This window comes from Physella acuta, unplaced genomic scaffold (assembly GCF_028476545.2).
Source record: "Physella acuta isolate Inbredline_101_S28 unplaced genomic scaffold, ASM2847654v3 ptg000078l, whole genome shotgun sequence".
NCBI classification, from domain to species: Eukaryota; Metazoa; Mollusca; class Gastropoda; family Physidae; genus Physella; species Physella acuta.
In genome coordinates, this window is record NW_026731598.1 from 388,666 (window position 1) to 401,104 (window position 12,439).

A 12,439-nucleotide genomic window follows, 5' to 3' on the forward strand; every position below is an offset into this window, starting at 1 on the left:
AGAAAAAAGCGCAAAAAGAAAAAAGCGCAAACGGAAAAAAGCGCAAACGGAAAAAAGCGCACACAGAAAAAAGCGCAAACGGAAAAAAGCGCAAACAGAAACAGAAAAATGCGCAACTTGAAAAAACACAACGAAAAATGTGCAAAAGAGAAATTTAGCACAAAGACCATATGGACTAGATGACACATTTATACATGACTGTTAGGGCTGCTGTGAGAGTGTCGTGTGTGATCACGTGATCTACTACCATTTAAAGCGTACCACTACCATCTGCATTCCCATCACCACGATACAGGCGATAATCACTTTACACAATGCCTATTATTTTCTTGGTCAATAATTATTCAACTACTATTCTCGTATAAACATACAACTATCGACATTACACGAAGTATCTTTCACATTCTCCCTAGTCCGAACTACCTAGCTTGCATACTATAACAACCCGTTCCTATGGCAAAACTTCACTCTCTTTCATCCGCGTCATCAAACATGCATTCGTCATATCTCTCGTAACAACATTCATTCGCACCAAAATAACAATTTTGTATTTAATATTTTTTCACATCATGACGCACCTACCTACCTACCTACTACCCACCTACCCACCTACCTACCTACCTACCTAACTACCCACCTACCCACTTACCCACTTACCCGCCTACATACTTACCAAACTACCCACCAAAAAAGTATCGGCGAAGTTCGTAAGTTTCGTAAACTGTACTAGACATCATTTTTTTAATGAAAATTCATTGACATCATTGACATTTGTTACATATATGTTACATTTTGCGACAACCTTAATTAGTGCGTTGGGCTTGTATGAAAACTCACTTCGAACTAACTCAATTACATGCTATTTATTTTAACATTACACGGTAAGCGTCACCCAACTGTTGTGATGTAAGGTGAGGACAGGTTCGACAATAAACCAACACGAAAGTACGAAAGAGACATAGATTGCCTATTAGAGAATGGACCCCTTAACTTTCCTAACCACACCATTTATTATACCCTTCCTTTAAATGGTAGTAGATCACGTGATCAAACACGACACTCTCACAGCAGCCCTAACAGTCATGTATAAATGTGTCATCTAGTTCATATGGTCTTTGTGCTAAATTTCTCTTTTGCACATTTTTCGTTGTGTTTTTTCAAGTTGCGCATTTTTCTGTTTCTGTTTGCGCTTTTTTCCGTTTGCGCTTTTTTCTGTGTGCGCTTTTTTCCGTTTGCGCTTTTTTCCGTTTGCGCTTTTTTCTGTTTGCGCTTTTTTCTGTGTGCGCTTTTTTCTGTTTGCGCTTTTTTCCGTTTGCGCTTTTTTCTGTTTGCGCTTTTTTCCGTTTGCGCTTTTTTCCGTTTGCGCTTTTTTCCGTGTGCGCTTTTTTCTGTTTGCGCTTTTTTCCGTTTGCGCTTTTTTCACTTTGCGCTTTTTTCCGTTTGCGCTTTTTTCTGTTTGCGCTTTTTTCTGTGTGCGCTTTTTTCTCTTTGCGCTTTTTTCTGTTTGCGCTTTTTTCTCTTTGCGCTTTTTTCCGTGTGCGCTTTTTTCTCTTTGCGCTTTTTTCCGTTTGCGCTTTTTTCTCTTTGCGCTTTTTTCTGTGTGCGCTTTTTTCTCTTTGCGCTTTTTTCCGTTTGCGCTTTTTTCTCTTTGCGCTTTTTTCTGTGTGCGCTTTTTTCTCTTTGCGCTTTTTTCCGTGTGCGCTTATTTCCGTTGCGCTTTTTGTTTTGCGCTTTTTTCCGTTGCGCTTTTTTCCGTTGCGGTTCTTTCCGGCCACCAAAAAGTTCACCCCCCCCCCCTCAGAGGAAGAAAAAGTCTGAAAGAAACACTGATGTCGCGCTTAGCCACTACCCGAAGAATTGCATGAAAGAAACTCTACACGCAAAACGATTATAAGATTAGACACAATAAATATGCCTTAATGTGAGTCTTTTTATTATAAAGTATCGATGACGTCATTTCTTTTGAGTTAGGGGGAGGGGGCGGGAATAGGGCTTTGCCCCTACCCGAAGAATTGTAGTGTACGGAAAATATTGTCACCCCCCCCCCACAGTGGCGCAGTTAGGGGGGCGGGGGTGCGGACCGCACCGGGTGACACCATTTAGGGCGGGGGCGACACCAAGGCAAAAATAAGCAAAATATATACAGAAAATGATAATTTCACTTGAGTAAATTATTAATTAGAGTGGATTAAATAGTCTTTTAAGATCAAAGTGGACAAATTCCGACGCGAGTGGTGGGGGGGGGTGACACCATGTCGTAAATCTGCTAATGGTAAAAGAAAACATGCAACATCCAGCTGAATTTATATTTATATAGATACACATCGTTAGTGTTATCTTAGCATAGTTTAAAGCAATCACCGTGGGCGTGACGAGGGGGATGGGGAGAGTTCTCTCAACTCAACGCTGCAATATATATGCTTGAGGTAAACGGTTTGGTTGAGAATTGTAATAAGCTATATGTTAAACCATGTGGGGGGGGGGGGGGGGGTAAAAAAAATTAAATACATTCAGCAGAAAAAAAAATTAAATAATTATACACATGCGTATACACATACTTACAAGTGTATATGGTATATATATATATATATATATATATATATATATATATATATATATATATAATATATATATATATATATGGAGGTGTATATATATTACAAGTGTATATGGTATATATATATATATATATATATATATATATATATATATATATATATATATATATATATATATATATATATATATATATATATATATATATATTATATATATATATATATATATATATATATATATATATATGGAGGTGACACCATCAGGTGCCGCACCGGGTGACACCCGACCTCACTACGCCTCACTACGCCACTGCCCCCCCCCCCCCCCCCCCCCCAACACACACAAAATAGAAAAAAAAGTCTGGAAGAAACACTGTGGGTGTTTAGGCTACGTCACGATGGGAACTTCCCGTTCTACTCAAGAGATCTCTGGGCCTAGACCTCTAGATTCTAGAATAAAGTGAAATTTAAAAAGTTTAATGGGAACTTAGGTTTATGTTTAGAGTAGAGCAATAAACGCAAGACCTACAACTAGGCCTACACATTCATTTACACAAGTTCTAGATCTAGATCTAGATCTAGTAATCATTAGATCAAGATCTAGATTAGACTAGATCTAGATTCTAGACTTATATAAAAAGCGGCCATCTGTAAGTTAGAGTGGCTTCAACAATATCGCGCTAGATCTAGAATTCTAGAATCACTTCACTAGATCTAGATCTAGATCTAAATTCTAAATCTAGATTTCTAGATTTAGATTCTAGATCTAGAGAATCTATTGATTGGGGCTATGCACAGTCAGCTGGGAATAGCCCCAATACGGCTATTCTCAACTGGCTGGGGAAAGCTTTGGCCTAATATTTTTTATTAAAATTTATTAGATTTTTTCTAGATCAGTTCTAGAATCTAGATCTAGACTCTACATCTAAATATCTAGAATCTAGACTTCTAGAACTAGGCCTAAAATTAGTTATGACAGGGCTTATGGCTTTTATAGATCTAGTTTTCTGTCATTTTAGTGATTTCTTTAATTGGTTGCAGAATAAAATGCAAGAAAATCTAGCAAATGAGTGCTCTAGCAAAGAGTTGAAACTGTCTAGGCGCATAGACCAAAACAACATTCTCTGGATACCCATTCAGTCTGTAAACCCACATCTGATTTGTGGCTTGTGTCAAGGCTACTTGTATGAAGCATGTACTATCACAGAATGCATGCACTCATGTGAGTAAAATGAATTTTTCAGAAATTTGATATATTGGAAAACTAATGTAGAATCTATAGATAGGCCTAGCTAAAAACTAAATATTTTTTGGTCATATTTTTAATATTTTTGGTCATTTTCTGTCTTCACTTATTATTCACATTGAACATATAGATTTAGTCATAATATTTCCAAAATAGTTTGCAAGAATTGTATTGTTAAACATCTGGAAAGAAGCCTAAATTGTCCAATGTGTGCTATTCTCATTCACCCCACTGATCCATTTGTTCACATCAGGTGAGAGAAATATTTATTACTAGATCTAGATAATAATTTTTTGAATCATCCATAAAACATAAATGACAGTGCATTGTATAAAAAGAATTTCTCACTTTCCTTATTGACATTTTTATTAATTAAGTCTGAATTTGTGTTTGCGTTTTTGTTTGTGTGTTGCATTTGCGTTGTTTGTGTGTTTGCATTTCGTTTTTGTAAGAGTTTGCGTTTGTTTGTATTAGTGTTTGCGTTGTGTTTGTTAATTCTGTTCCCAAGTTGGTACATTTAAAAAAGATTTACAGTGTGTGAAGAACGGGTATGCAGTATGTAGTAGATCTATATGGCAGGAAACAGATTCAACCCTCAAGCATCTACTTTTAGGGTCGATTTTCGCCAATTTTCAAAGTAACAAATATTGACATATTATATATCAATTTTGTTGCTTAACAATCGAGGAATTCAAAAATATAAAAATTAATAGCACTAGACATTTACATCACGTTCAAAATGTAGATTAACCACACTCACTCAACTGAGATTTTTTTTTACATCTAAATGTAGTGAGGTCCAAAAATCCACGAAATTCACAAAATTAACAATATAATTACACAGAAATGTCACTTAGGCATACATTTATTTGTAATTATGTCAAACTTTACAAAATATACCAGTTTATAGCTTATTTCTATAATTATTCTTGCGAAAAAAAACGACCGCCCTCCCCTTTAAAATTCTGGCTTTTAGAAACACTCTGGGGAAGAAAAAAATAACAGAGTTAAATATAGAAGGTCTATATAAAAAACATAATTAATAAAATATGTCTATATGCCAATTTTTAATATAGTTGCAGCATTTACATGGCTAATTATAATTGTTTAGTACTTTGAACATTAATTTAAAGTTACGACTGTCTGTGGCGTCATTCAAGTGTAGTGTCAGTGTAGGTGAACAGGGTGTTAGGGCCTGATACGATTTCATTAGAATTGGTAATGAACAGAATGTATAATTAGAACTGGCATATAAAAACAATGTTGATAATAGATGCAGTTGTTTTAATGCTACTTATAATAGATCAAAATGACAAACATAATTAAAACCTAAGAATCTGGAAGCGGTGACCTCATTTTACTGACACGGTTGTCAAATAGTAAGTGAATAGATCTAGATTTAGAATCTACGTAATTTTGAAAATACGCTAGTTCTAGAAGCAAAATCACTTTTAAAAACTGAAGTTAGTGATTAGATCTATAATGAAATTGAAATCAACAACTGATATGTAAGTATCTTTTGATTTAAAAAAAAAATACGCTTAGTTCTAAGAAAAAAAATTCTATGGTGTACTCGATCCCTATCCCAAAACGTGCCAGCCATATCGCATGCGTAGTCAGCTACTCAGCTGCTTATCAAATCGATGAATTTTAAAATTATATAATAAAAGTAGGTCACCCTAAAAAAAAAAAAAGTCAAATGGCTCCCGTTTTCACGACAGCCGTCACTCGATTCATAATTTACAGAGTTATAAAGTTCTACTTTCTTTTGGCTATAGATTTAAAGAAATATTAATTTGTTATTTCTCATGCGTTCCAACAATTGTACCTAATTTTAATAAACATTAGATTAGTAAGGACTCGATTCTTTTTAGAATTAGCCCTCGACACTATACAGACTATTGCGAAGAAACAGACTCGCGCGAATGTCGTGCGTAGGCTGGTTCAGTGGCGAAGGTTAGAACCCAATTTGCGACGGAAAATTTTTACTTTGAAATAATTACATTATCAATTAATTTCGATTTAAAACAAATGGCTTAAAGTCAAAAGTAAACTAAAATTTAAAAACTTTGTTATTCGCAGTGTACTCAAGATTCTCGTGTTTTAAAGATAAGTCTAGTTTTACTACGTGTGCGTGCATGGTGCGAATACCGATTTTCCGCGACAGAAAATCATTAAAAATATAAAAAAAAGTATCTACGGCAAAATAATAATTATATTTTACAGAATTAAATAGATTTAACTTAACTGTTATTTAAATACATGCTTCGGAGTAAAAAAATACAATTTTATATCCGTAAAAAATTAACTGAAATTCCCGCTTTCAGCGACGCCGATGTGTCGTAATTTTCGGCAGTCATTTTGTTCAAATTAAAGTAAAAAACGCATTCAAATATACTTTTTTTTTACTTTCATAATTTACAGCAATCATTTCTAATGAAAAATCCATAAAAAAATAATAGTTATTTTTACAAAATATTATTTCTTACCTCATTAGTGCAGTACACGTACTTTCCAAGTAGATCCATTCCGTCTAGATTTGCATACTTCGCATCCTTCGCCGCGGCACAAAATGTCATAAAAAACGAATTCCACAAAAATGTTGCTAACGAAGCTTGTAAAAACCTTGCTCTATTTATCAGTATAAACAAAATCCCCGAACGATGTCTGGTTAGAAAGTTTATGAACGGCGAAGACCGAATATGCATTTTGCGGTACCAATCTGTTTCCTGCCATATATAAAACATTATATAGCAAGTATGTATAGATCTAGTTTTTTTTTATATCTTAGACTGGATGGTTTGTTACAAGATATTGTATATGCTCTTTTGCCACACTTAGAAAAAGGTTAGTATATTTTTATTTCATATTCTTTATCGGCTTAGCATTACACAAATTATTTCAATTTACTATTGAAAATTAAGCTTTCAAATATTTTTTTTAAAAATTGTACATTAATTTAAAAAATTGTTTTTCAGAGGAGCTTAAACGAGAAAAAGCTTTCTTTGAAAAACACAAGAAAGAGGTTACTCATGTTAATAGTAAGTATCTTTTGTCATTTAATTAAGTATAGTGCTCTTTCCCTCAAAGCAAGTCGATCTCTGGTTTACTTTGCTAATTATTATAAATGTATCATAGTTTAATTAAATGATGGTTTAAAAAATGATGGTTTAAAAAAATTCTTATTATTTGTAGATAATCAAGCCAAGGTACAGCCCAAAACATCCAGTGCTATTACTTCAACACCTATCCAAAAACGTTCTTGTACTCCAGTTTCTCACAGAAATTCATTTGTTCCACCAGTATCTTTGTGTCTTCAGTGCCTAGAGTAAGTTCATTTTTTTGTAATTTTCACATCTTATTTTATTATGAAATGTTAGAATGTATGTTGATCAAAAACCAAAACAACTATGAAGACAAAGGTATAAAAAAATTAAATTTTCAAATTAATTTTATTTATGGTTGGCTGGGGCTGGTTTAGTGTACTTACACACATCAACTCTTTACCTATTTTTTGTAGCTAACCTATTTTATAGAATAATAAGTAAGTTCTGAGCCTCAAAGTTGAATATTATTTAACCCTATCAAACAGAACCTTCTTATATCTGGAATAAAATGGAGCTATTCAATGGTGGTAATTTAACCACTTTATTTACCAAATAATTATAGTATAGCAGGATTGTGAATGAATAGTAATTGAATACTACTCACTGGTTTACATTGCTAAAAAAAAAAAGAATTTTAAACTCTGTGTGCTCTTCTTTAAAACAATTTGAAGTTAGCAATAAGATTGTTGAACAAAAAGTTCCCAGTTTGATGCCAAAAAGGATCATCTAAGCTATGTTGCGCAATGCACAAGGTGACAACTAAAATTATGTCAGAATCATACAAGCTGCCAAATCAGCTTAGGCAAGAGAAAATAATAAATTATCATATTAAAATCTAAACCTGAACTGCAGGCTGCTATAATAATGCAACTACTATTTACTGTAAAAAGATATTTTAATACCCTTGTGTTCTTATTTTACAGGCCAAAAAATTCTGTACATAAGCTGGTAAGTTATGTAGCTAGAAATGTGATGAACCCATTTCATGATTAGTTTATTATTTAGTAATTTGACTGACAGTTTTTACTTTCTCCTATACAAAGTATAGATGAAGTATTGTAACCGTGCAAAAAATCAAAATTGAGATTTCTCAAAGTTTTACAACTTCCTGAGTTGGAAAAACATAGTTTTGCAGTTTTGTCCATGTGTGTATGTGTATGTCTGTGAACACGATAACTTGAATACCGTTACAGCTAGGTTGATGAAATTTCATATATAAGTATATTATCTAATTACTAGTTCTGTATCAACTTTTCCGATTACGGGTAGTGTATTTTATTCTACTTTTGGTTTTTCAAAAGCCTGTAACTTGAGTACTATTGTACATAGATAAATGAAATTTCACATATAAGTAAAAGATCTAATTCTCTGCCTTCTCTCAAATTTTAAGTAATTTCCGTTAGCCAGAAGTAGTACTTTACGTTACTTCAGATTTCTCAAAAAATGCATATGAATTTATAAAGTTCTTATATTCTGCACTATTATACACATATAGTTTGCTTTTCACTTAGTGCACAATTCTTTTTTTCAAGAGATCTATTCTATTTTTAAAAGTTGAAGTAATTAAAAATCAAGTCTATATCCCCAGTTGCATTCCCCATAATGTTACATTAAAATATTCGAGAAAATGTTGGTGAGATCACTCCCGCTTTATTTATTTCACACTGTTAAATCTGGATCTATTCTTGCAAGCAAACTTTTTTAAAAATGATTTAGATCTACTAAAAAACCCAAAACTTAAAAAAAAAATTTACGTTTATTCTTTAGGATAAACAGTATGTTCGTGTCACGGGGTGTGCTACAATTAACAATCTGATGACATTCTTGAAGAAAAAACTTCACATTCAGGATTCTCACAGGGTTTGTTACACAGTCTTTTATATTTCCTCTCTTTATATTCAGGCCTAGATTATTTCCTCTTTTATACACAGTCCTAGATTATTTTTTAACAGTTCTCGATATTTCTTGTATTATTTTTTTTTTTTACAATCTTAGATATTTCCTCTTGAATACACAGTCCAAGATATTTCCTCTTTTTTTTACAATCCTACTTTACTCTTTTTTTTTAAAGTACTTGATATTTTCTGTTTTTATGGTCTTAGATACTTCCTTTTTTTACACAGTGTTAGGTATTTCTTCTTTAAGGAAAACATCTGGTTAATTTTTTATGCTTTTTTGTTATTTTACTTTTACTTTTGAAACTTTTAGGTTGGCCATGGGAAAAGTTTCAATCTAATAGGTTTCTTTTTTACATAAATCATTTCTAAATTTGATTTTAATATTGATTGACAGGTTGCACTATACTGTCCATGTAGATCGGGTTTTGTTTGTCTAAGCAACAGCCACACTCTTAAAGCAGTTAAAGATTTATATTGCCATGATAAGGTAAGTAAATATTTTTAAATGTTTTTTTTAACTGTAAATTTAGTCTTATGTCACTGACACATAACATTTGCTATTTATTTCCCACACTTTCATGGTAACCTACTTATAATAATGATGCCTAATGATTCATTAGTTTTTGATTTCACAAATCGAAGGATGCCACACTTAAGCTATTTTTAAAAATAAAGGCCTTGCTAATGATTTCTGCTAATAAATACCTAGCCTCTTTTTAATTTTTACAAAGGTTTTTCGTAATTTAAAAATGTATTCTTTAAGTAATATGAATCTACATCAACACAGATATAATTCATCTGTGTCATATCATTGTTACGCTCATAGAGAATTTAATGTTCCTTTGTACCAAGATAATTTCCAAGAATAATTAAATAATATAAATATTCTAAACATTCATATTGCTGTCAAATTAAAATTAAAAAAGTATAGTTTTTAATTGTTTCAAAATTACTTGAATCAAAATAAATTGGTGTTCTAAAAAATACTAGGTCATGCATTTTATTCTATGCTTCAACCTAGACAACTGATGGGTCAAAGCTTTCGTTGTTCAATAAGACTTATTAAGTCATGTGTAAGACAAAAAATTAGATCAAAGCTGCTATTAAAGATTGACAGCTGATAAAAATTAAACAAGCATTACAACATATTTACAAAATGTTTGTTTACAAAAAAAAAAAAAAAAACATTTATAGCAGCCACCTGTGAACATGCAGAAGCCTACTAAGTGCTAATAGTAGGAACAACCAGAAAAGAAATGTATAGCTTTGCCACATGTAACAAAAGGCATGTGGAGAATGGTTGATGTTTATGAATAGCTTTTTAAAAAAACTGTATTGATGATTTAGAAAAAATATTTTTTTACTTATTATTATTCATTATATTTTATCCTATTGGGTTTACTTTTAGTAATACATAATTGCTTTCTTTAATATTTTTTTCAGGATATTTTAGAGCTAAATTATGATGTCAGTGAACAGTCATGAAACTTGAAAAGCAACTAGAATATTATTCTTCTTTATAAAAGTGTACACTAAGCTTGACATGCAATGTTGCAGAACTTTGAGTCTGGATATACATTTGAAATCGTTGGAAAATAATCAGCTGAATATTTGTTCCAATTTCTTATTATTCAAAATACTGATTATTTTTGACATAATTTTGTCTTTTTTGGTTAAATAAAGTGCTTGACTTCATTTCTCAGTAAGATATTTTTATTTGTAAAAGCTTTAAATTTCAAATTAAACATTAATAAAACCAACATTATAAAACAGAATACTAGCCAAGAATCTATTTAAACAAACAACACACAAAGTAGGTAATTTTAAGCTTTATGCAGCATTTTTTATTATAACTTATTATAAGCGTGACTGCACCATTGAAATTAAAACAGCATGTATCATCATCATTACATCGGATGCAGCCACACCTTTCCATCGTAGTCTGTTTTGGGGCTATTCCTCCAAGTCAGGTCCACCACATTCATTCTTCTTCACAGACAGCTGATCTTTTCCAAGTTTGTTTTGGCCTACCTACTTTCCTTGTCTGGTGATGTTGCTAGTTGTTTTAAGCAAGGTTTTTCCATACCATCCCCATTTGCGCTTTTGTATTTCTGTGCCAGTAGGGTTTTGCAGTTTTCCTTCATAGGTTGGTATTTTTTCAGGCCACCTGATGTTTAATATCTGACACAGTCATCAATTAATGAAAGTCTGAAGTTTGTTGTTATTAGTTTGTTTTCATGTCCACAACTCAGAGCTATAAAGTTGATTTGGTGCCATATGGAATGGTGGGCTCAGATCCTGTCTGGCTAAACCGATTCTGCCTTTTCTAGGACCATATTACTATTAATATTACATAGCTGTACCCATCTTTGGTCTACTTCCAAACCCGCTTCATGTTTGTGACTAAACTGAACCAGAGGTGGCACCACTTGCCCCTGCAGTACTGTAACCAGTGGCTCCCAAGAGCACCTTGCAATGACTGATATGGATGGTGGTTGAAGGATGTTCTACGTCCAACTTACTGATGGTGACCAACATACACTCATTATTTTCATACTTTGTGGGGTGGTAGTGTGGAAGAACCCGTGCCACAGCAACTAAGATCCAAAATCTATAGCACTGTCATTGTTTAATTACAACTCAAGTTTAAGAAAATGTCACGTCTAAAAATACATTATTAACACATTGATACCACGCTCTTAAAATTTTTATTAGTTTCAATTTCCTTTCTTCTGAGATTGCAGCAATGAATTACAGGTACTTTAGTTGAGAATGAAGAAAAATGGATGGGTGGTGGGCCACCATAGACAGTGCGGTAATATTGAAAATCATTAACATTCAAGGGGATAGCCTGATCAGACGAGAAAGCTCATGGTAGCACATACTAAGTCTCAAGTTTGGACCACATGGCAGATGAGGCTTGCCAGCTAGGGACAGCTACCCATCTAAGACTTTTTGGAGAGAAAACTCAAAAATCAAACAGATTGTTTTTGGGTGGACAAATGCTAGAATGGTAGCAAATCCAGAAAGGAAAGCAGGCTGATGTTAGACTAGATGAGCCATCTGGCAAACTTTTGACATACTTAAATCACTTTTTTGGGAGGGGGGGTGGTTGAACCAGAGGCGTAGCGACCCCTCCCGGGGACAAACTTTCAATTTTCCTTTCCCCCCCCCCCCCCCCCCCCGATATATTTTTTATATTTATAATTCAAAATAGCAGCTAAAATTAGCTTATTTTGGCGCACCCGGGGACAGAGGCGTAGCGACCCTTTCGATTTACACCACCCTCAACCTTTCAATTTATCTTTCCAACCCATTTTGGCGCCCCCTAAGGTCGGCGCCCGGGGACATATGTCGCCCCCCCCCTCGCCACGCTACTGCCCAGGGACATGTACCCCCTCCCGTCGCTACGCCTCTGGGTTGAACTCCCCAGTCTACCCTCTGCATGTGTCCCACTCACAAATTATTAAATGGGTTTGACTCTTTGAGGAGCATCCAAAAATAATAATCATTGTACTCTTGGCGAGTAGTTTAAGGGTTAAGGCAAGGGGTAGGAGAGTGTGACATCACATTTTGGTATTTAAAAGAAGTGTATTTTAAACAGCGTTTATTTAATTAATAAACATATTT

At 33.5% G+C, this 12,439-nt stretch overlaps 1 protein-coding gene across 2 annotated transcripts; it reads left to right on the forward strand.

Moving 5' to 3' along the window:
* The first annotated feature begins 2,995 nt into the window (after nt 1-2,995).
* On the forward strand, nt 2,996-10,504 carry LOC131954516 (polycomb group RING finger protein 3). Of its 2 annotated transcripts, XM_059318261.1 has the most exons (10): nt 2,996-3,208; nt 3,600-3,780; nt 3,961-4,057; nt 6,596-6,651; nt 6,783-6,845; nt 7,000-7,132; nt 7,835-7,859; nt 8,679-8,771; nt 9,204-9,296; nt 10,253-10,504. In XM_059318261.1, the coding sequence occupies exons 2-10, from the start codon at nt 3,606-3,608 to the stop codon at nt 10,292-10,294; spliced, it is 777 nt and encodes a 258-aa protein (XP_059174244.1). In that variant the 5' UTR covers nt 2,996-3,208; nt 3,600-3,605; the 3' UTR covers nt 10,295-10,504. The 2 variants fall into 2 exon arrangements, with proteins under 2 accessions (XP_059174244.1, XP_059174234.1); XM_059318251.1 differs by lacking the exon at nt 2,996-3,208 and having other exon boundaries at nt 3,561-3,780.
* The last annotated feature ends 1,935 nt before the right edge of the window (nt 10,505-12,439 follow it).